The following is a 21,466-nucleotide window of genomic DNA, read 5'->3' as shown; positions in this document are numbered from 1 at the left end:
CGGATCGAGAGCTATACTTTATAAGGTATACGACGACGGCGGAAGCTGCTGCTGCGCGTGCGCTAAAGTTGGACGTCCGCTCATTCTGCCGGCGGCCATACTGGCACCGGAAACGAGCCCCAAGAGCGTCGGTTTTCTCCTTCGTTGAGATGAAGACCTCCCCCACCCAGCCCACCAAGTGCCTTCTCCTGCTTTGAGACGTCAGGTGTCGGGAGGCGGCGCCGAATGTCGGGGCTCTTGCCTCCTTTCTCCTCCCTCCCTCCTCCCCCCCGCGGCCGGCACGGCGCGTCACATTTGAGTTCCTCGGGCTCGTGGAAACATGCTAAGAGTGACAGCGGCGGCGAGTCTTCAATCGTGGCGGGGGTGAGTTCCGAGTCCGTCCGCGTTAGAAACTCGCGCGTCCTAACCCTAACCCTTTCGCGCTCGCCCACGTTCACGACCGGACCGAACCGGAGCAGACCGGACCGGAGCGGAACGACTCTTTGGGCTCGGTCACCTCTGCTAGGTCTGGGTCCTCTGGGAGTCACTCGGCTAAGGCTAAGCTCAGAGTTAGTGAGTAGCTAGCTGTCAGCTTGTGAGAGGGGGGAAAAGTCCGCCCCCATTCGACGTCACGCTAATATGACTCGTCGAGCCGCTAACCACCGCTCTTTGCTCAAATAAGTAGCCGACCTGCCTTCTCTGGCCTGTTTGGTGACCACCTCTTTGTGGGGGTTCGATGTAGGGATGAGCCCCTCATTTGTGTGCTTGGCTCTTTTTCTCGTCTCTGCGCATGCGCGTGTGTCGCTGAGCCAAAGCGCCCCTCGGCCGCTAAGATTGGTCAATGATCCCCTCGCAATTGCAACATGGTCATTTGGCCAAATGTTATTGATTGATCGCTTAGAAGTGCATGTGCGCCTGCGTGAGTGAGTGAGTGCGTGCGTGCGTGAGTGCTTCACGGTCACTCATTGACGGCAGCGGTCAGCGAACGACAAAGAGAACAAATTCACTTTTTGTGCAGGAGATTTGCAGAATCCCCCTCGATTATAACGTTTCCAAAAATGAATTCAGGCCAGAAGGACGAAAAGAGTCAACGGCAATCTCGTAGGTGGCGGGCGAGTGGACACGCACACACAGAGGAGAGACGGCCTTTGGACCCACTTCCCCGGCCGGCCGGGATAAAAAGCAAACGTGTTACCTGACCTTGGCCTGCCCCCCCCCCCCCCCCCCTGCAAAAGTTAACAATTTAACCCTTTGTGGGAAGAAAGAAACACCCAAAAGTAGCTCAAACGTCCCGTGGGAGGCCCGTTTCGCAACGCCGCTACGATTGACCCGAGTTGACCCTCTCGCGTGGTCTTTTCAGCCTGACGGGATCGGCGTCGCGCGCCGCCACCTCGGTGAGGAACGAGCCCATCCTCGGCTTCCGACGGGGGAGTCCGGAACGCCAAGAATTGCTCCAGGTAGACGGACGGCCTCCGGGCGGGACGTCGGAGCGTCCCCCCGCGGACGTCGTAGCGTCCCCCGCGGACGTCGTAGCGTCCCCCGCGGACGTCGGAGCGTCCCTCCCCCCCGCTGACGCGGCTCCGTCCTTCCGCAGGAGCTGGAGCGCCTCAAGTCCGGCACCGAGGAGATCCCTTGCGTGGTGGGAGATCGCCAAGTCTGGACCGCCGACATCCGCTACCAGCTTTGCGTGAGTGGCCCGGTCGGCGCGGGGGTGGGAACCCCGCCTCACGTCCCATTTTTTTCTTTCTTTTCAAGCCCTACAACCATGCGCACAAAGTGGCCAAGTTCTGCTACGCTGACAAGGTGACGTCGCCGCCGGAAAGGTGACGTCGTCCGCCCAGCGTTGACGCGCGGCACCTCTTTGCCGCCCGCAGGCTCTCATCCAAGAGGCCATCGCGGCGTCGGTGGCGGCCCGACGCGAGTGGGACCTGCGCCACGTCCAGGAACGGGCGGCCGTGCTCTTCAAGGCCGCCGACGTCATCGCCGGACCGGCGCGCGGCCAAGTGCTGGCCAAGACCATGATCGGACAGGTGAGGGGAGGGGGCGGGACGTGGTCGTCGTCGTCGGGAGCCACGCCGCACGTTGACGCGCCTCTATCGGTCGGTCGGTCGGTCGGGCAGGGCAAAACGGTGATCCAGGCGGAGATCGACGCGGCGGCCGAGCTGGTGGACTTCCTGCGCTTCAACGCCAAACACGCCTTGGAGCTCCAGGCGGCGCAACCGCTGGACGCCGACGGCAGCACCAACACGGCCGTCTACCGCGGCCTGGAGGTACGTGCCTGGCCGGGGGGGCGTGGCAGAAGGCCCGGCCTCACCTCTCCTTCCTCCTCAGGGCTTCGTGGCCGCCGTGGCGCCCTTCAACTTCACCGCCATCGGCGGCAATTTAGCCGCCACGCCGGCCCTCATGGTGGGTGGACGGCGCCCCGCTCCTCCGTAGTCGCCCACCTTCCTTTGAGCGCGGCGTGGATTGAGCCGTTTCCCTGCCGGTGGCTTCCCCTGGCAGGGCAACGTGGTGTTGTGGAAACCCAGCGACACGGCCATGTCGGCCAGCTACGCCGTCTACCGCATCCTGCGCGACTGCGGCCTGCCCCCCGACGTCATCCAGTTCCTGCCGGCCGACGGGCCCGTCTTCGGCGACGCCGTCACCTCGTCCCCTCACCTGGCGGGGATCAACTTCACCGGCAGCGTCCCGTGAGCGAGGACTGGCCGCCCGTGGAAGCGTCCTTTGCGCGTTAACCGCCGGCTTTTGCGCGCAGGACCTTCAAGCACCTGTGGAGGCAGGTGGCCCAGAACCTGGACGCGTACGTGGCCTTCCCTCGGCTGGCCGGAGGTGAGTGGCGGCGGCGGCGGCGGCACGCGGGCGGGCGGACGGTCGGACGGGCGGGCGCCTCCCCGGGTTCCGGTCACTCGCCCTTTTGCTCTTTCCCCTCAGAATGCGGCGGCAAGAACTTCCACTTGGTTCACAAGTCGGCGGACGTGCGCAGCGTGGTCAACGGCACGCTGAGATCGGCCTTCGAATACGGCGGGCAAAAGTGCTCGGCCTGCTCCAGGATGTACGTCTCCGCCTCCCTGTGGCCCGACGTGCGAGGCCGGCTGCTGGACGCCCTCCGAGACGTGCGCGTGGGCGACGTGCGTTGCCGTCGTCGTTGCCGTCGTCGTGGTGGCCTCCTTCGCGACCCTCCCCCCTTCCCCTCCCCCTTAGCTGACGTCCCTCCGCTTTGGTCTCGCAGCCCGTGGAGGACTTTGGCACCTTCTTCTCTGCCGTCATCGACCGCAAGGTTGGCCCGCGACGGGGGGAGGGATATCGCCGCCGCCAGTCCCCCCCGACTGACGTCTTTTGGACTTTGGCCGCCAGTCTTTCGCGCGCATCCAGAAATGCCTGGAGGAGGCCCGGTCTTCGCCCGAGCTGGAAATCGTGGCAGGGGGCCGCTGCGACGACTCCAAGGGATACTTTGTGGAGCCCACCGTCATCGTCACCAAGGACCCCCGCCACCCCATCATGAGTGAGGTAGACTCCAAACAAAACTGTCTCGGCTGGGGGGATTTTGTCAGTGGCGGGCGGAGCGCGACGCCTCCCCTGACTCCTTTTTCTTTTCGTCCGGGCGCCGGCAGGAACTCTTCGGACCCGTCCTGTCCGTCTACGTCTACCAGGACGACCACTACGAGGACGTCCTGCGTCTGGTGGACGGCACGTCCCCTTACGCGCTGACCGGCGCCGTCTTCGCCCTGGACACGTGAGAGCGGGCGGGCGGGCGGAGGGTTCGTCGGGGCCCCCCGACCCCACCCCAAAGGACCCCCGGGCGACCTTGCGCCCTTTTCCAGGAACGCGGTGAAAAGGGCCTCGGAAATCCTGAGGAACGCGGCGGGGAATTTTTACATCAACGACAAGTCCACCGGCTCGGTGGTGGCGCAGCAGCCGTTCGGGGGTGCCAGAGCTTCGGGTGAGTTGGGGAGGAAGGAGGAGGGAGTATGGGAGGGACGAATGGACGCACGTGAGCACGGACAAGTCTTTGTCTTCTGCGGCTTCTCAGGCACCAACGACAAACCGGGCGGTCCTCACTACGTCCTCCGCTGGACGTCGCCGCAGGTGGTCAAGGAAACCCACGTGCCGCTGACAGAGTGGAAGTACCCCTACATGGCCTGAGGGGGGCCAGCCGTCCACCTTGGCCCCGCCCCCTTGAGTGTCGACATCCAGCCCATCGAAAGTCCCTTTTTGAAATATCTCTATTTTTATAAATGGAAGTGCATAGCTATGATGGCCATCATATAAGAATGTTGATCCATACGTGGACACTTTTTAAAAGTCTTCCGGTCGAATACCGTGGAACTTTATTGCTCTGACTGATTCTAACACGTGTTAAACTTTCTGTGAGAAGACGCCGGCTGCCTCGGTGTTGTTTATTATTTTTGTGTTTGTTGGTGGCTGTGTTGAGCCACTGGCATTGAAAGGAAGGTGTGGCTGGGGATGGCGACGAAGGCTCTTTTCGCCCACTGGTGACCACCGTCGTGGCGCTCTCCCCGCCCAGTCCACTTGAATAAAGCCTAGGTCGGGTGCACGCACTTTTTCCACCCGTGGGTGACGATGACAAAAGAGCGCCACTGCCTTCTTTTTGCTTTCCTGCTCCCCTAAAATGAAACCTTTCCCTGCCAATGTGCTATCTTAGAAGTGCAACCAATCAGTAGGTGCTGCTTCTTTTTTTCCCAGCAGAAACCACATTGGTTCAACTGTTGTCGTTGGATCGCTTGGATAGAAAAAAAGCTGCACCCGCGTCTCCTGGCTGGCCTTTTCTGGCGTTGGTCGCTTTGTGTCCCCCGTCAGGAGCCGTGGCGGTGGGCGTGGCCAAGTCTGTTGTGTCCAATCTCGCGCCGCGAGTGAGCGAGCGAGCGAGCGAACGACAGACAAGAAACAAGTCGGTCGGCACGCAGACCCTGCTCCTCCCGCTCGTCCAAGACCGTCCTAAAAAAAAAAGGTGACAACTCGAGGGTCCGGGACGACCGTGCCTAGACCGTCAAAGTTTCATTTTTCCGCGCGTCAACGGCGTGTTTTGCCTCAGTCCCGGGCCAAGTCGGCTCGCTAGCCGTCTTGCTAGTAAGCCAGCTAGCAAGCTAGCGCCTAGCAGAGGGCTGGCCATCTCGTCGTCCTTTGGGGGGGGACGCTTTCGCCAAAGCCCCATTTTTTTTTTGGAACGTGGCCTCAAGTTTCGTGGCGTCGTCACCTCCACCTTTGAGCTGACGTCTCGCTTCGGCCTGACGTCAAGCAAAGAGTGCTCCATTTGCCATTTCATATTGGCGCCTGTCATGTCAGGTCGGGGCAATCCCAAAGTGTCCAGGACAGCCGCCAAACGCTTGTTGACACCGCCGACGTTTCCAAAATAGATGTTGTCCTAGTATGTGCCGACCGACCGACCGACCACTCGCTTACTCGCGTATTCTTACGACACTCCAACCATCCCATTGTCCAAAATCCAAAAAAAAAGCTGCATTTTCCGTAGCATCTTCTCAGGCACACAAGTTGAAGAAGTCGTTCTCTAGACGGCGCTAGACGTCCCGTTCGTTTAGAAAGAGAGGGAGGGAAGGCACCATTGAAATGGATCCGCCCAAGTCTTTGCCGGGAGGAAGAAGAAGATGTATTTTTGTCTGGGTGGGCCGCCTCGGACGGATGGAATAGACGCCCGAGGTGGGCGAGCGGGAGCTCCCCCGTCATTGGCCGGCGCTCGAGTGGCCCAAAGCTTGCCTGGCCTTGAGATCCATTCTAAACTTAACCTGTTATTAATAGCGCAATCGGAGGCCGTGGGCCAGTGGCAGTAAAGCCCCCATTTCATTGTTTGGTCACCTCCGTTGTTGTGTGTTTTTCAGCGAGACGCCCCGCGGCGGCCACCCGGCGCCATGAACTCCAAAGGCGGAGGCGGCGGCGGCGGCACCACGCCGGCCCGCCGTAACTACAGGCTGGCTTCGGACACATCCGGCGGTAACGATGTCGGGGGCCGGGCCCGGATGGCGGACCAGACCCACCTTTTTTTTTCTTTTGACCGCTCAGGCATCGTCAACGAGAAGCTGCTGAGCGAATACTTGCATCGCGTCTTTCCCCCCGCCCACGTGGACGTCAACGTTCCGGCCTGGCCCAGGTGGTCCTCCGTCCGTGCCGGTGATGACACGCACGCCCACCCACCCTTGACGGCGCCGTCTCGTTGCTCAGGAAACCTCTGACCTTCCGGGGCCTGGACGCCCACCTGGAGAAGTTGCTGTCCCAAGGAGAGAGCGCGGACGACGGCCCCGGTAGGCCCCTTTGCGGCGTTTCCAAGAGCGCCCCATGTGGATTGTCCGTTGTGGCTCCAGGGCGTGAGACGGAGGGTCGTCTGGGTCCTCAACCGGTGGTCCTGGACCACACCGGGGGCTTCGAGGGCCTGCTCTTTGTGGACGACGACCTCCTGGGGGTAAATGGCCGCCTTCTTTGGGGGTGGGGATCCTTCACCCTCTGGCTTTTCCCTCCCAGGTGATTGGCCACAGCAACTTCAGCTCCATCCGGGCCACCACCTGCGTCTACAAAGGTAACGGTGGGGGCGTGGCCCTACGGATTGCTCCCTCCCCTTACCCTCCCCTTACCCTCTCTTTTCTCCACCATCGCAGGCAAGTGGGCGTACGAGGTGCTGATTTCGTCGCAGGGCCTGATGCAGATCGGCTGGTGCACGCTCAACTGCCGCTTCAACCAGGAGGTGAGTCGCTAGGCCGAGCCACCCGGCCAATAACCCTGCCCCTCGACCTCCGCCGCTTGACGCTTCTGCGCCCCCGGCCAGGAGGGAGTGGGGGACACGCCCGACTCGTACGCCTACGACGGGAACCGGGTGCGCAAGTGGAACGTGGTGACCACCAACTACGGCAAGGTGAGTCCGCACGCCGGCCGCCCGCTTGAAGCCCTAAAGCCCACCCGCCCTGACCTCCGGACCGTCGGCCGCAGTCGTGGGCGGCGGGCGACATCGTCAGCTGTCTGGTGGACCTGGACCACGCCAGCGTGGCCTTCTGCCTGTGAGTCTTTGAATTGGAGTCCGAGGCCGGCAGCGTGTGGATTTGCGTGTCCGCCCTCAGCAACGGCCAGTCGCTGGGCACGGCGTTCAGCGGCATCAAGACGGGTCCCGGCGTGGCCTACTTCCCCGCCATCAGCCTGTCCTTCAAGGAGTCGGTGGCCTTCAACTTTGGGAGCCGACCGCTCCGATATCCTTTTGGCCCGGCGACGGTTGGGTCCGGCGACGGTTGAGTCCGGCGACGGTTCGGTCCTCCGACGCGGCCGGCCGGCCTTTTCCTTGACGGCGTGCGGGCACCTACCCGTCGGAGGGCTACCTGCCCCTCCAGGACCCGCCTTCCGCCGACCTGCTCAAGGCCCACAGGCTGCTGGGCTTCCTGGAGAACGTCCTGTCCACGGATATCCGAGCGCAGGTCCGCCGTCCCGAGCCGTCCCGTCAACCTCCCGTTAACTTCCCGTCCGCCCGCCGGCCGGATCAGGAAGAGCGCGTGGTGGAGACGGAGCGTTCGGCGTGGCGTCTGGACGGCCAGCCCACCGTGCTCATTGCCCTGGCGCACATCTTCAAGCACTTTGCGCCACTCATGGTGAGGCGGAGCGCCGCCGCCGCCGCCGCGTCCGTCCGTCCCTCCGAACGCCGCCATCTTGTTGCTTTTCCCGCCGTGCCCAGTGCAAGGTGTACCTGGTGGAGGACGTGCTGATGAACTTCCTGTTGGGGATCTTGGAGGGCGGCGGTGCGGTGGACGAGCACCCGCTCATACAGCAGCTGCTGGACCTCTTCTGGCTCCTCATGGAGGTCAAATCAGTGTGCTCCTCTGACGTTAAGGATGGGAGAATTAAAGAGTTATTTTCTGTCCATCCGTGGCCTTCGGTAGGATCACGAGGTCAACGAGTGCCTGAAGCAGCTGATGATGTCGCTGCTGAGGGCCTACCGCTTCTCTCCCATCATCCCCGACCTGGGCTTCCAGGTACACGGCGTCCGTCCGTCCGCCGTGCGTCCAGCCGTCCTTCAACTCGCCGCCTTTTCAGATCCACTACCTGCGTCTGACCACGGCCGTCTTGCGTCACGAGAAATCCCGCAAGTACTTGCTGGGCCACGTCTTATATCCTTTTGGCCCTGGGGCGTGGCGCACGGGGCGTGGCGCACGGGGCGTGGCCTCTTTTTCCTCAACTCCGGCTCACGTTCGACGTGTTGCGCTCGGTGGTCTTCTTCTACATCAAGACTCCGCTGCGGGTCAAGGAGGCCGGCTTGGAGGAGCTCATCCCCACCACCTGGTGGCCGGCGCACTCGGACAAGGAGGTGCGCCCCGTGGACGCGGTCGCGCCCACCCCGGCCAACCCGTGGTCCGTTTTCCCCCCCGCCGGCAGGGCAGAGACGAGCGCGAGGCCAAGGACGAGACTTCGGACGAGCGCTTGCGACGGAGGGCCTACGAGCGAGGCTGCCAGAGGCTGAAAAAAAGAATTGAAGGTGGCCGGCTCTCGTCGGCTCCTTTTTTTTTCCCCTTTCCTTTGGCAGTTGGCCTTTCGCAAATTGGCCAAGTTTCCAAGGATCGGGCCACGGCATCGTGGGTCCATCCCACGTAGATCATTCCTTTGCCTTTTGTTTTTGTCTCCCTCTAGTGGTGGAAGAGCTCCAAGTGCAAATCCTCCGGCTGCTGCTCAACAACAAGGACAAGAGCACGGTACGCCCGGGCGCCGTTTTCGGGGTTCGAAGGGTGGTAGGGCGGGACGTGATGGCCATCGGCAGCGCAGCCAATCAAACGTCCGCCCGACTGCCCTGAACAGGGCGAAGCCTCCCGCTACATTTTCCTCAACAAGTTCCGCAAGTTCCTCCAAGAAAACGCCAGCAACCGAGGGGTGAGCGCCGTTCCGCCCGCTTCCCGGCACGCTTCCGGCACGCTTCCGGCACGCTTCCCGGCCTGCCCACTTCCCGGGCCCTAACGTGCGAACCGCCCTCAGCACCCCACGGCCCTGTGCCCCCCCGAGTACATGCTGTGCTTCCTGCACCGCCTGATCGCGGCCGTGCGCGCCTGCTGGGACGAGGCCTCCAAGAAGAGTCCGGGCAGCCTCCCCAGCGACGGTAATACAAGGGGCGTCACATTGCGTGGGGCCCGCTCTAATCCCTCCCGGTGGTCTCCAGAGGCCTACGTGCCGCCGCAGCTTTTCTACAACGGCAAGGTGGACTACTTTGACCTGCAGCGTCTGGGCGGCCTGCTGTCGCACCTGAAGAAGAGCCTGAAAGGTGGGGCGGGTCGCCGATCGCTCGTCCGCCCGCCGATCGCCCGCCGATCGCCCGCCGATCGCCCGGCGTCTTAGAAACGGAGGCTTCCCCGTCCCGCAGACGATCTGGCCAGCCGAGCCAACATCGTGATAGAGCCGGCCGAGATCCAGGCGGCGTCCATGGACGACCTGGACGAGGACGAGGAGACTGAGCCGCAGGTGGGTGCCTCGGAGCCGACGTCCGGCCAGCGACAAGCCCGGGCTGACTCTGCCCGCCCGCCGCCGAGCAGAGGCCGGGCGCCGCCCCCTTGCCACGGCCCGGCTGGCTGAGCTCGCCCACTCTGGGACGGGCCAACCGCTTCCTCAGCACGGCCGCCGTCAGCCTCATGACCCCCCGCCGACCCCTGGGCCAGCCCGAGAAGGTCAGGGTGCGCCACCTGGCCGTGGAGACGCGCACCGAGGAAGACAGTGAGTGCCGGGCGGACGGACGGGCGGACGGACGGGGCGGCGCTCTGGGACGGCCTTTTCCGACCACCACTCACTTCCAAAGTCGAGGGCACCCACGGCAGCGACGGCCTGTTGCTGGGGCGACCGGCCCAAGAGTCGGATCGTCCGGTGGCCGACAAGTCGCTGCTGGAGATCGCCGACGGGATCGTCATGATGTACAACCTCAGCGTCCATCAGCAGCTGGGAAAGGTGGGCGGGCCCCGGCCGTTTGCTAACGCCAGGCGCCGCCGCTGACCTTTTTGGGGGCTCGGCCGTAGATGGTGGTGGTGGCCGACGACGTGCACGAGTACGCGGTGGCTCTCTGCGACACGGACGAGAAGATCGCGCGCTGCCCGGCGGGGGTGAGTGGGCGCCCGAGGCTGTAATCCCCCGCCCCCAACGCTCTAATCCCCCGCCTCCGACCCCACGACTCTCTCTGCGTTCTCCGCAGAGGCCCGACATCCTGGAGGAGCTCCACAAGAGTCGCAAGGTTTTTGCCGAAAAGCTGAATCACCTGAGTCGCAGGCTGGCCTGGATCAACGCCACCATCTACTCCAAAGTGGGCGGCGCTGGTATATGCGGCGTGCCAGTCTACGCCGCCCGCTGTGGAACGCTGTGGAATGTGTTTTGTCAGGAGAAGATGCTGGACGTGTACTGGCTCCTGCGCGTGTGCATGGTGACGGTGGAGCACGCCGAACGCACGGGCTCCCTCTTTGCCTTCACGCCCGAGTTCTACCTCAACGTGGCCATGTACGCCTACAACGCGCTCAAGAACTACTTTGGGCCCGCCGGCGGCATGGAGCAGCTGCCGGGTGAGTGGGCTGCCGCCGCCGCCGCCGGTGGGTGACCGTGGGCGTGGCCGTGACCCCGCCCCCTCTGTCCCCGCCGACGTGCGCAGGCTACCAAGAGACCCTGGCGCAGCTGGCGGGCATCCTGGCCAAACACTTTGCCGATCCGCGCATCGTGGGGACGGGTAGGTGGCCCGACCTCGGGATCCCCGCCCCCCGCTGACGGCCGTTGTCACCCCCGCAGACATCAAAGACGCTCTGATGCAGGCCCTGGCCAGCTACGTGTGCTACCCGCAATCCCTGCGGGCGGTGGAGAGGATCCCCGAGGAGCAGTGAGTCGGTGTGGGCGATCAATCCGCCACTGTCGGCGCCGGTTCACACGCCCCGCCGTGTCACCACCCCCGACAGGCGCGTGGCCATGATGAAGAACCTCCTGGCACCCTACGAGCAGCGACCTTGGGCGCAGACCAACTGGATCCTAGTGCGGCTGTGGCGGGTGAGTCAGCGGCACCCGGACATCAAAGTTGTGCCGGGTGGCCCCCGCGGATTGGACTATTTGACTATTTGGGTGTGTGTGGCAGGGCTGCGGTTTCGGCTACAGGTACACGCGCCTGCCGCACCTGCTGAAGAGCAAGCCCGAGGACGCCAACCTGCCCAGCCTCCAGAGTACGTGGGCTAGCGGGCGGGCGGGCGGGCGTTAGATTCTTTCCTTTCTTCCTTTCTCTTCCCCGACTCGGCCCACTCGTTTTGGTCCCTCAGAGCCGTGTCCGTCGCTGGCGCTCCAGAGACACATGGCCCAGCTGCTGAGCGCCGACAAAGAGATGGCCGCCTCCTTCCTCAACAGCGTCCTCAATCAGCTCAACTGGGCCTTCTCCGAGTTCATCGGCATGATCCAGGAGGCGAGCCCTCCGCCGGAAGCGCCGGCCGCCCGCTTGATTTGACGTGACGCGCGTCCCCTCATTCTTCGCAGATCCAACAGGCGGCGGAGCGTCCCGAGAGGAACTTTGTGGACACGCGGCAGCTCAAGGTGAGCGGCGAGGCCTAGAAGGCTGACGCCTACCTACTTACCCGTTTCCCTCCGTCAGGTGTGCGCCACCTGCTTCGACCTGTCAGTCAGCCTGCTGAGGGTCCTGGAGATGACGGTGACGTTGGTTCCCGAGATCTTCCTGGACTGGTCGCGTCCGTCGGCCGAGCTGCTGCTGCGCCGCGTGGCTCAGGTGACGAGGGATCCGGCCGTTGCGCCCGCCCGTTGCGCCCGTTGCGCCGACCGCCACTCGTTCCCTTCTCCGTCCCGCGTGGCAGTTGCTGAATCAGGTGCTGAACCGGGCCACGGCCGAGAAGAATCTCTTTGACCGCGTGGTCAACTTGCGCCTGCCGGGTAAAGAAGCGCCTTTTTGGCCTCCCGCCGCCGCCGCCTCCTCCTCCTTCTCCCAACCTTGACGTCTGTCTCCCTTCCTCCCAGGTCTGGAGAGCGTGGACCATTACCCCATCCTGGTGGCCGTCACGGGCATCCTGGTCAGACTCCTGGTCGACGGCGAGCGACACGGGTGAGTCGGGGGCGTCTGGCCGGCCCGCCTCGTTGGCAATTTTTGAGCACACCATGGCCGTCTGCCCGTTTACCGTATTGACTCGCACGTGAGCCGCTTTTGTTGGAGCGAAAAATGCCGACCGGGTGGATACGGTACGGCTCACAAGCGCATAAAAAGTGGACGTGCACGAAACTGCAAGTCGCGGAGCTTTTTGCGCAAAAGAGCGGACGGACGGACGTATTTATTTGCGCATCCGCCCGGCGCAGGACGTGTCGGGCGGCCCGCGCGCTGCTGTCGGACCCCTGCTTCCAGCTGGAGTCCGTGCGCCACCTGCTGGGCTCTAGCGGCTCGGAGTCCGGGAGCGGCTCCTCTTCGGAGCGCGGCTCCTTCTCCCTGGACGCATGTGAGTCGGCGGCCCATTTTTCTTTTTCTTCCTCTTTCCCCCCGCCGGCTTTTTTTCTCTCCCGCAGATGGCGACTACATCAGCGGCGAGGAGAAGAGCAAAGTGGAGAGCATGCTGGCCTTCCTGGCCAGGGAATCGCAGCAGGCGGCCACCAGCACGCAGGTGAGAGGAGCGCCTTTCTGACGCCGGCGCTAAACGCCTTTCTGACGCTAAGCTCCTTTCCCTGACGCTAAACGTCTTTCCGTCGACGGCAAACCTTGTCTTCCGTCCGTGTGGCAGCCCACCAGCGAGGACGACCTGTGCCCCATCTGCTACGCGCACCCCATCTCGGCCGTCTTCCGGCCCTGCGCGCACAAGTCGTGCAAGTAAGCGAGGCCTGGCCAAGTGTACTTTTTGTGGCCTGGGTGGCTGAGCCGGGCTTTCTCTCTCTTTCTCTCTGGCGCCCCCTCTGGCAGGGCTTGCATCAATCAGCACCTGATGAACAACAAGGACTGCTTCTTCTGCAAGGCCACCATCACGGGGGTGGACGACGACGGCGCCAAGACCCCCGGCTCCTCCTCGTCGTCCTCCTAACGCCACGGCGCCACCCTCTCCCCTCTCTTTGTGATCCATCACGCCATTAAATTATTCAACGCAAAGCGGACTGGCTTACTGGAGGAGACCCCGTCCCGAAATAGGGTTAGGGGGTGTATTTATGGGGGGCTGGGTCCTCTGGTCTGGGCCGCCTTCTTGATTTGGTTGCCGAGAAAAGGGCAACATTTGTACCGTTCCGCATTTATTGACACCGTCCAAATGAAGGGCTTTTATGTCAGCGACAATGACTGGATGTTGTAGCAGCCGTCCACCTGAAAACACAAAAAAAGAAGTCGGGCTTTTGGAAGGGCTCCTGGATAACAACTCATCCAATGGACGTCCCGCCCACTAGAAGCAAGAGCCAAACCGCGGCCGCCAATCTGCCCCTCTTGGTGCCGAGCGAGCGCCACTCACGTCAAAGCGTCCCACGGAGGCCGAGTCGCCGGAGGTCTGACTGGCCTGCGTGACCTGGCTGAGCGCCCACATTCGCTGGAGGGCGCGCGACAGCGCCGTGGGGCCCTGCACGGGGGGGAGGAGATGGGTGGGGGTGGTGACCTTCAGCAACAGAGCGTCACCGGGACCCAGACGTACCTGCGCGGGCGGACTGGCCGCGTCCAGGGCCAAAAGCCAATCCGAAAGTTCCTTGTCCGGCTCCTGGAAGAAAAGAAATAAAAAGCCTTTCCAATTGAGGCCAAGCGGCGGGAAAAGCCGGCGGCGTAAAAGCCGGCGGCGTAAAAGCCGGCGGCGTAAAAGCCGGCGGCGTAAAAGCCGGCGGCGTAAAAGCCGGCGGCGACCCGGCGCACATACGGCCAAGGGAGCGCGCGGGCAAAGGCGGACATCCTCCACGCCAAAGCGGGACCAGCAGCGCGACGGCTGCTTGAGGATCAGCCGCACGCAAGACACTCGCTCGGACGACGTTGGCAACTGTCGAGAAAGAAAAAGAAAAATTAGTCGCACTGCCATATTGCCAAGAAAATTCCGTACATTGCACAATATGGATGGATTCCAGTGGTTTGACTGTGTCAGGGGGTCTTGCCCCCCCCCTCTCACCTTGTCTCATTAAAAAAAATCGAGTTTTCTTTAAAAAAAAAAAAAAGACTAAGCGCCTAGCCAACCTGCTTCCAGTGAATGTGGCAGTAGTCGTGGGCCCCTCCTTCGGTGTGGGGGTTTGTCATGAGGGGGCGGTCCCTGAAGGCCGTGCACCATTTGGCACTCGAGCCCGCCCCCTCCCGGCCGGGACCCCGCCTCAGTAGGCGGACGCTCAACGAGGCCGTGTAGAAGTTCTTGAAAGAGATGCTCTCGATCTGCGCATGCGAAAGAGGCAGAGTTAGGGCCGCCGGCCTCCCGGCTATCGCCCCCTGGTGGGTGTTTCGTCGCACTCACGTCGAGCGTCTTCCCCGGGGGCAGGACCACGTCCACTACGCACACGCCAGAGGGAGGCGCCCCGGCGCTAGACCCGCCTCCCGAGCCCAGGAAGACGGGCGGCTTGACAGTGCAGGCCACGCCCTCGCTCATCTTCTATCAGGCTCGCTAGCTTGCTAGCTAGCTAGCTAGCTCTTTGGACCGAATCCTTCCTTGTCCGAGCGGCGTCCAAATCCTTCCTTCCTTCCTTCCTTCCTTCCTTCCTTCCTTCCTTCCTTCCTTCCTTCCTTCCTTCCTTCCTTCCTTCCTTGCTTCCTTTCCTTCTTGCTCGCTTTCTTCCTTCTTTCTAAAGCGCCCGCCCCCGTTCATCCACAGCATGCGGACGCCTTCATTAGTGATCGACAAGTTTCCTTCCGTGAATTCGCCGGCCAATATTCCGTTCTAGTCGCGGAACACAAATATGTAATTCCTGACTCACGTGTCCGTACACTTGAAGGACGACCGAGCGTTTAGGCCCGGCGAGGCGAGCCCGCACCAGAAGGAAAGCGGGGACGAGTTTGCTAGCCACCTAGCTATCGAGCGAGTTAGCCAGTGAGGGAGGCAGGGAGGGTGGAGGGGGCTACCTCCGGGTGCCAACCTGTCCTGACGCGTGGCAGGCGATAGAGGGCGCGCCGCCGCCGCCACAAGACTTGCCTGACTATGTTTCTACTCCAAATTTGGACGAGTTGAAGAAAACGCCTGGCTGGGAGGGAAGGAGGAGCGAACTGCTCGACTGACAGCGACCTTTCCTTTCCATTCCTCGCTCTGTCGGCGCCAAAAGTCCCGTCGTCGTCCCAATAAGGACGCGGCGGCCGGCTACTGTCGTGTAAACACTGGAATCCGATGGGGCCAGTGGTTTTCCCGTCGGCCTGACAGTAGGAGACCTGGATTCAGATCCAGGTCATGTCCAGCTGTGTGGAGTTTGCGTGTTGTCCGTGGTGGGCCTGTGTGGCTTTCCTCACACATTCCACAAACATGCACACTCTAAATTGCCCCTGAGTAGTACCAGTGTTGTCCTTTGTTTCCCTGTGCGTTTCCACTGGGCGTGGAAAAGGCGGCCCGCCTGCCCGACCGCTACTTCCTTCACTCGCCCGCCCTATGTTTGCCTCGTCCGGCGCCTCTCGCCGCGGCCGCCATCTCAAAGGGTGCCGGCGACAAACCGAGTGCCGTCCACACTTGGCGCTGTCAATCGGGCGCCACCTTCTCGACTTTCACCATCTCCCCCGGCTGGAACTTGCCCCCCGTTGCCCCGCCACACTCTGGATGGAATAAAGGAACGCTGTCCCCATTGGATGCCCCCCTACACCGCACGGGGCCCCTCCTATTTTTAGCCCGGCGACTGACTAAGGACGCCGCCGGCCCGGGGGTCGACCGTAAAAATAAAGCCGTCCGTCGGCACGCTGACGACGGATGACCAGAATAGAAATGGCGGGGCCCACGTCGCGGCGGAGCGTCTGGGCGGAATTGACCCCTGCCGTTAGACCGCCCGCCCGCCCGGCCTTCCGAGGAGGTGGCCCGGCGCCGGGCACGTGACAAAAGGCGTCCGTCGGTGCGACAGCGTCGCTCGCCGAGGCAGGGACTATGGGGTGAGCGTTCACGGCGAATCTTTTTGTCGGTCACTTTGGTGTCAAAGCTCGTTTATTGTTGAATGGCCCGCCATAGGGTTAGAACCCCGGCCGTGGCGAGTGGCCACCGGGGCGGAGGTTGCCCGCCCGCCCGCCTGCCCGGTAAGGTACGGCCCGGCCCTCTTTTTGGCCTGACCTTTGCTTTTTTCTCAGGCCGATGGATCGAGGGCAACGACGACCGAAGTCGAGACGTCGACACCATCGCCACGCTGAGGGAAATCACGACGTGGAAGCCTAAAAGAAGCGAAAAGAGGAGGACTAGGAGGAGGAGGAGGAACAGAGGCAGGGGTGGGCGGAGCTATGTGCGCTGGCCCTTCCCCTTTTCCGTCTTTTCTTGCCCTGCCTGCTCGCTGCCTCTATTTTCCAGCCCCTTGCACGGATCGCTCCCATCGTGGCCGTCGATCGCCGAGACGTCGAGACGTCAAGACGTCAAGAGGCCAGGACGCCAGAAACACAGAAAGAGAAAACCGAGTGAGAGAGGCCAAAGACGACGACGACTGACCGACTGACCGAACGCCTGCGCGAAGGAGGTAAAGGCAGCACCGCCAACGAAAGCCGACTTCTTTCGAAGGGAGGGGGGGGGGGGGGGGGGGTGAAGAAAAAGCATAAACACTCGGCGGCGGCGGCGCCGGCAGCAGCAACGACGTTGACGGTGGTTAGTGGCTATGCGTGCACGCGCGCGTCCTACCGCTGGAACGCTAAAGCTCTGGTGCGCGTGCACGCTCTCCCCGGCAGATTGGCAGCGTTTCACGGGAAGCTTCTCTGAACACACACTGTTATTTGTGTGTCCGGCTGCGGGGCCCGACGTGCCCAGGTGTCGATGACGTCGACAGCAACACACCTCGTCGTCGTGTCCGTCGGCGAGGGACGGCACACCGGGGGACGGCACGCCGGGTGACGGCACGCCGGGTGACGGCACGCCGGGTGACCCCTTTCCCGCTAGCAAGCCTGACCCGTAGCGCTTCCTTCCAAGAACCCAATGGCTAAATCCAAGGGCGAAAGTAGCCACCCGTCACCCCAAAATAGGAAGGAAAGTCTTTGGAACGCCACGGCAACAAATATCATGTGGCCGAGTCCAAGCGGCTGCGGCCTGGTCATGACAGAATGGAATGGAATGGAATGGAAGGCGCGCGTGCTGGGCGGGGCAAAGCAAACGGGCAAACGGGCAAACTGGCGTTTGCCCCAGCGATGAGGCGGGCCTGGGTTGAGTGCGCAGCTGCCACTTGGCTTGACGCTTCTGTCAGCTGCCGCCGTCCCTCCGTCTGCCCCGACGACACAGTACTCCAACTTTCAAGTGCCCGAAATACCACGGCATCCACGCAGGGCTCAAACGGACTGTGTCTTTCAGTCATTCTCCGTGGACGGACCAGGGAAAGAAAAGACGCTGGTTCCCGCTCGCCAAATGAGGCCAAAATCCAGAGGCCAAAATCCAGAGGCCAAAATCCAGAGGCCAAAATCCAGAGGCCAAAATCCAGAGGCCAAAATGCAGAGGCCACTCTCTGAAAGCCACAGCAATTGTCCCCCGGTGTCAAGACGAGGCTTTTTGAAATGCCTTTCTAACCCTAACCCTCTGACGCCTCATTCTTTCAGGTCGCCCGCCATGACGTCCCGCTGAATCGGAAGAGGAGCCCTCAGCCCGGCGCCCACATGATGCCGGGAGCGTGGGCGGGGCTGCTGGTCCTGCTGACCGCCGCCGCCGCCCGCTCGGACCCTGGCTACGCGGGCGGGCCGGAGGCGTCCATGAGCTCCGCCCTCCTGCCGGATCTCCGGGAGGCCCGGAGCGACCGGCCCACGCCCAACGCCCGGGCCCCCGTGGGCCGACTGTTCCGGATCAAAGCCGTGCCGGAGGTGAGTGGCTTTTCCCGCCTCCTTATTTTGCAAAGGCGCCATGGTTTTGCCGCCGCCTTAGGCTTCGACCAACGTCCGGGGGTCCTTTCCGTGCCTTTTCAGATGTGCGCAGAGGGCCTCCTCCCATCCTGGCTGGTCCGGGACGCCCCCGGCGAGACGCTGCGGGGCGTCCCGCTGGAAGAGGACCGGGGCGTCCATTGCATCGGCCACGCCTTTTGCGTGGAGGTGGCGGAAGCCCAGCAGGTGGGGACGTGCGGCCCCGACCGAGCGGTCACCGTGCTGACGGTGGTCCTGGACGCCGACCTGAGCAAGATGAGCTCCGGCCAGAGGGTGGCGCTGCTGGACGGGATGAGCGGCTTCTCGGGGGTGGAGCCGCGGCACATGACGCTCCTCCCCGTGGTCGACGACCGACTCTTCGACATGTCCGCCTTTATGGCCGGGCCTGGGAACGCCAAAAAGGTGGGCGTCTGGCTCCCGTTGCGTTTGGCCGACCCTCTGACGTCCGTCCGTCCGTCCCTCCCGACAGGTGGTGGAGAACGGCGCGCTGCTGTCGTGGAAACTGGGCTGCGCGCTGGAGCCCGGCGCCCTGCCCGACCTGGCCGGCGTCCAGGTTCCGGCCAAGGAGGGCGCCATGTCCGCCCGGCTGGGCTACCCGGTGCTGGGCTGGCACGTGGCCAACAAGAAGCCCCTTGGGGCGGAGCGCGCCAGGCGCCAGTTGAACAACGCGCCCACGCCGGTCCTGACCCGGCTCCCGCCGTCCCCGGCGGTGGAGCCGCCTCCCCGAGTGGTCCCCACGCCCTCGTCCCCGCGGGTGGCCGAGGCCCCTCGGAGCCGGGCGCCGCCCGCCCGGGAGCCCGTCCCGCCGCCCGTCCGACCCACCGTCCGCGTGCGGGAGTCGGCGGGCCGCACGCCCGTCCCGGAGCCTCCCGCGCCCACCCAGGCGTGGGCGAGCCCCTCGTCGGTGACGCCCAGCCCCACCTTGCCCGCCTCCGCGGAGGCCACGCCCAGCGTGGGCCGGCCCGACTACTCGGAGGCCACGGCGGCCACGCCGGCCACGCCGGCCGGCAGCACGCGGAAACCCGGCAAAAAGCCCAAGAAGCCCAAGAGCACGGCGACGGCGCCCCCCGGCGGGGCCGAGCCGGCCGAGCCCTCGGCGGGCGTCCCCCCGGAGCCCCGCAACGAGAAACCGCTCCTGCGTAATCCCATCGACCGCGTCAACGCCCTGGTGGGGACCTACTTCGAGGTGAAGATCCCCTCCGACACCTTCTTCGACAAGGAGGACGGAACCACGGACAAACTGCGGCTGAGCTTGAGGAAGAACCTGAACGAGGCGGTGGGAGAATCGTCCTGGATCCAGTTCAACAGGTGCGGCGTCGGGGTCCAAACTGGGAATGGGGGTGCCTGCGTTTGCAGGGGCGAGCCCGCTGACCCGGCGCTTCTTCTTCCGCAGCACCAGCCAACTGCTCTACGGGCTGCCCGACGCGCAGCACGCCGGCAAGCACGAGTACTTTGTGCAGGCCAGCGACAAGGGCGGCCTGAGCGCCGTGGACGCGGTGGAGGTGCGCGTCCGCCGCTGGCCCGCCAACGACGGCAACCCGGTGCTCTTCGCCGCCCGGCTGGAGGGGGACCCGCGCCGGCTGGCCCACGACGTGCGCCGCAAGATCCTGCTGGTGCGCAAGCTGGCGGAGGCCCTGGGCGACCGCAACGGCAGCTCCGTCACCCTCCGCAACATCAGCGCCGGCTCCGTGCTGCTGGAGTGGACCAACGGCAGCCTGCCGCACTGGCCCTGCCCCCGCGAGGAGGCCGCCGCCCTCAGCCGCATGCTGGGGGACGCCGACGGCCGCCCGGCGCCCGGCCTGCGCCGGGCCCTGGCGCCCGACTTCCGGCCGCTGGGCGTGGGCGCCCGGGGCCGGGCCGCCTGCCGCGCCTTCTCCTTCATCCCGCCGGGCGAGAGGGAGGAGCCGGCGCCCCCGCCGGCGCCCTCGCCGGCCCCGGGCGCGGGCCGGCGCGGCGCCGAGCAGGTCTACCTGCACACGGTGGTGCCGGCGGCGGCGCTGGCGGCCGTCCTGCTGCTGGCCGGCGCGGCGGCCATGATCTGCTACCGCAAGAAGCGGGAGGGGCGGCTGAGCCCGGAGGAGCGGGCCACCTTCCTCAAGAAGGGCGTGCCCATCATCTTCGCCCACGAGCTGGACGGCTCCAAGACGGCGGCCCCCTCCGGCGCCCCCCTGGTCCTGCCGGAGGAGAAGCCGCCGTTGGCGCCGCCGCCCGGTTATCGGCAGGCGGCGCCGGCGCTGGGGGACGAGGAACCCGACGTGCCGCCCTACCGGCCCCCGCCGCCCTTGGCCACGGGCCGGGACGGCAAAGGGTCCCGGGCCGGCAAGAACAGCACCCCCTACCGCTCTCCGCCGCCGTACGTGCCGCCCTAAGCGGCCCAGGGGGGGGGAAATGTGTCCCGTTTCACACACATCCATATTTCTATAGGCCAAGAGCCCATAGCGATCCCGATGGCCATTTTGGACATTTTGCTTCGGTAGCGTGTGTAGAGATATATATAGTGTGTGTGTGTGTGCGTGTTTTTTTTCTTTTGGCCCATTGTCATTATACCTTTTTTTTTGTGGCTCGCGAACCCAACGGCTAGTCGCCATTTCAACGGGGCAGAGGTTTTCTATTGGCAAAAGCTCATCTTTTTTTTCAGCCAATTCCCACGCTGTGGCCTTCCATTTGTGTGTTTCTAGCCATTTATCCCACGGACGGAGATGTCGTTGCCGTAGAATAGCAGCGGGTGGCACGGTGGCCTTTTTTAAGTACAGATCCACCCTGGGCTTTTGGCCGAGGCGGCCCTCGGGGACGCTACTTCGGACACGCCTCCTCCAAGCCAAACGTAGCGCATGTGCTCAGGTTATCTCGCTAGCGGCGTGCCCGTCCGTCCCACTGGCGTCTGTTTTTGCTTCCACGTGCGAAGCCGTCAGCGTTTGGAGTGCGTACGTTCGGGGGCGGCGGCCTTATGGCGGAAAAAGACGCCGTCGGGGACATCTCCGGCCTCCGCCTTTGGGCGGTTTTGTCCTTTTTCTCCGGACGACTTTTGCTATGATGACGCTTGTCCGTTTTCCACGAGTAATCAGGAATAAAAGTATTTTTGCTACCGGGCGCCAACTCCCCTCCTCTTTTCCGACGGCTCGCGTCCAAGCGGCCGTCCCCGTGCCGCCGCCAAGCCTCCGAAGGAGCCACGTCCAAGATGGCCGGCGGTCGAGACCACGAGCCTTCCTCCGAGGACGGCCCGGCGGCCGTGGAAGCGGGCGTGGAGCACCAGAAAACCGCATCGCGATCCGACGTTCGACGGAGGGAAGGCAGACGGAAGACCCTGCGGTGAGTAACGTTCCCTCTAAGTGTCGTGTGTGTGCAGCAAAGCCTAACCCAGGGCACAAAATCTAATCAAATGCCTTTATTGTCATTATACAACAGCCACCTATGACGAAATTGGGGGTGCTACTCTCCAAAGTGCGACTTTCCCCAGTCATTTCAAAAGTCACGTCTGGCTAAATTCATTCTAAAATACTATTGCACAATCTAATATAGTATTGCTATTGTTATTGTCATTAC

General features: G+C 63.5%; 4 protein-coding genes across 8 annotated transcripts; 3 read left to right on the top strand and 1 right to left on the bottom strand.

Annotated features, from left to right (window-relative positions):
- The first annotated feature begins 83 nt into the window (after nucleotides 1-83).
- On the top strand, nucleotides 84-4,355 carry aldh4a1 (aldehyde dehydrogenase 4 family, member A1). Its single transcript, XM_077726264.1, has 15 exons — nucleotides 84-363; nucleotides 1,340-1,436; nucleotides 1,574-1,666; nucleotides 1,735-1,782; nucleotides 1,854-2,009; nucleotides 2,100-2,249; nucleotides 2,311-2,385; nucleotides 2,482-2,669; nucleotides 2,735-2,808; nucleotides 2,911-3,107; nucleotides 3,209-3,256; nucleotides 3,334-3,486; nucleotides 3,591-3,712; nucleotides 3,801-3,919; nucleotides 4,010-4,355. Exons 1-15 carry the CDS (start codon nucleotides 320-322, stop codon nucleotides 4,120-4,122), a joined length of 1,677 nt encoding a protein of 558 aa, XP_077582390.1. The 5' UTR covers nucleotides 84-319; the 3' UTR covers nucleotides 4,123-4,355.
- Nucleotides 4,356-4,771: 416 nt separating this feature from the next.
- rnf123 (ring finger protein 123) lies at nucleotides 4,772-13,057 on the top strand. Of its 3 annotated transcripts, XM_077726261.1 has the most exons (40): nucleotides 4,775-4,948; nucleotides 5,835-5,946; nucleotides 6,016-6,103; nucleotides 6,175-6,254; nucleotides 6,315-6,412; nucleotides 6,472-6,526; nucleotides 6,606-6,691; nucleotides 6,773-6,859; nucleotides 6,934-7,001; nucleotides 7,062-7,187; nucleotides 7,295-7,409; nucleotides 7,476-7,580; nucleotides 7,664-7,789; nucleotides 7,869-7,961; nucleotides 8,023-8,096; nucleotides 8,176-8,293; nucleotides 8,362-8,461; nucleotides 8,614-8,675; nucleotides 8,779-8,850; nucleotides 8,953-9,073; nucleotides 9,134-9,235; nucleotides 9,335-9,432; nucleotides 9,504-9,681; nucleotides 9,764-9,909; nucleotides 9,978-10,061; nucleotides 10,151-10,258; nucleotides 10,334-10,511; nucleotides 10,598-10,672; nucleotides 10,732-10,819; nucleotides 10,896-10,983; nucleotides 11,069-11,153; nucleotides 11,247-11,386; nucleotides 11,458-11,514; nucleotides 11,573-11,704; nucleotides 11,790-11,865; nucleotides 11,950-12,034; nucleotides 12,283-12,419; nucleotides 12,487-12,581; nucleotides 12,699-12,784; nucleotides 12,875-13,057. In XM_077726261.1, the coding sequence occupies exons 2-40, from the start codon at nucleotides 5,865-5,867 to the stop codon at nucleotides 12,990-12,992; spliced, it is 3,912 nt and encodes a 1,303-aa protein (XP_077582387.1). In that variant the 5' UTR covers nucleotides 4,775-4,948; nucleotides 5,835-5,864; the 3' UTR covers nucleotides 12,993-13,057. The 3 variants fall into 3 exon arrangements, with proteins under 3 accessions (XP_077582385.1, XP_077582387.1, XP_077582386.1); XM_077726259.1 differs by having other exon boundaries at nucleotides 4,772-4,948; nucleotides 12,283-12,581; XM_077726260.1 differs by lacking the exon at nucleotides 4,775-4,948 and adding an exon at nucleotides 5,199-5,365 and having other exon boundaries at nucleotides 12,283-12,581.
- A 120-nt stretch (nucleotides 13,058-13,177) lies between these two features.
- On the bottom strand, nucleotides 13,178-15,513 carry nicn1 (nicolin 1). Of its 2 annotated transcripts, none has more exons than XM_077726266.1 (7): nucleotides 14,665-15,513; nucleotides 14,376-14,604; nucleotides 14,108-14,296; nucleotides 13,800-13,916; nucleotides 13,584-13,646; nucleotides 13,407-13,511; nucleotides 13,178-13,264 (listed from the first exon to the last, which is right to left on the bottom strand). In XM_077726266.1, the coding sequence occupies exons 2-7, from the start codon at nucleotides 14,505-14,507 to the stop codon at nucleotides 13,223-13,225; spliced, it is 648 nt and encodes a 215-aa protein (XP_077582392.1). In that variant the 5' UTR covers nucleotides 14,508-14,604; nucleotides 14,665-15,513; the 3' UTR covers nucleotides 13,178-13,222. The 2 variants fall into 2 exon arrangements, with proteins under 2 accessions (XP_077582392.1, XP_077582394.1); XM_077726268.1 differs by having other exon boundaries at nucleotides 14,376-14,600.
- On the top strand, nucleotides 14,650-21,013 carry dag1 (dystroglycan 1). Of its 2 annotated transcripts, XM_077726262.1 has the most exons (6): nucleotides 14,650-15,979; nucleotides 16,172-16,548; nucleotides 17,609-17,866; nucleotides 17,969-18,325; nucleotides 18,393-19,231; nucleotides 19,317-21,013. In XM_077726262.1, exons 3-6 carry the CDS (start codon nucleotides 17,666-17,668, stop codon nucleotides 20,290-20,292), a joined length of 2,373 nt encoding a protein of 790 aa, XP_077582388.1. In that variant the 5' UTR covers nucleotides 14,650-15,979; nucleotides 16,172-16,548; nucleotides 17,609-17,665; the 3' UTR covers nucleotides 20,293-21,013. The 2 variants fall into 2 exon arrangements, with proteins under 2 accessions (XP_077582388.1, XP_077582389.1); XM_077726263.1 differs by lacking the exons at nucleotides 14,650-15,979; nucleotides 16,172-16,548 and adding an exon at nucleotides 17,293-17,439 and having other exon boundaries at nucleotides 17,510-17,866.
- Nucleotides 21,014-21,466: the final 453 nt, after the last annotated feature.

The sequence above is a fragment of the Stigmatopora nigra genome, chromosome 10 (assembly GCF_051989575.1).
Source record: "Stigmatopora nigra isolate UIUO_SnigA chromosome 10, RoL_Snig_1.1, whole genome shotgun sequence".
Taxonomy (NCBI): domain Eukaryota; kingdom Metazoa; phylum Chordata; class Actinopteri; order Syngnathiformes; family Syngnathidae; genus Stigmatopora; species Stigmatopora nigra.
The sequence above is the reverse complement of the archived record's forward strand: the minus strand, read 5'-3'. Positions and strand labels throughout refer to the sequence as shown.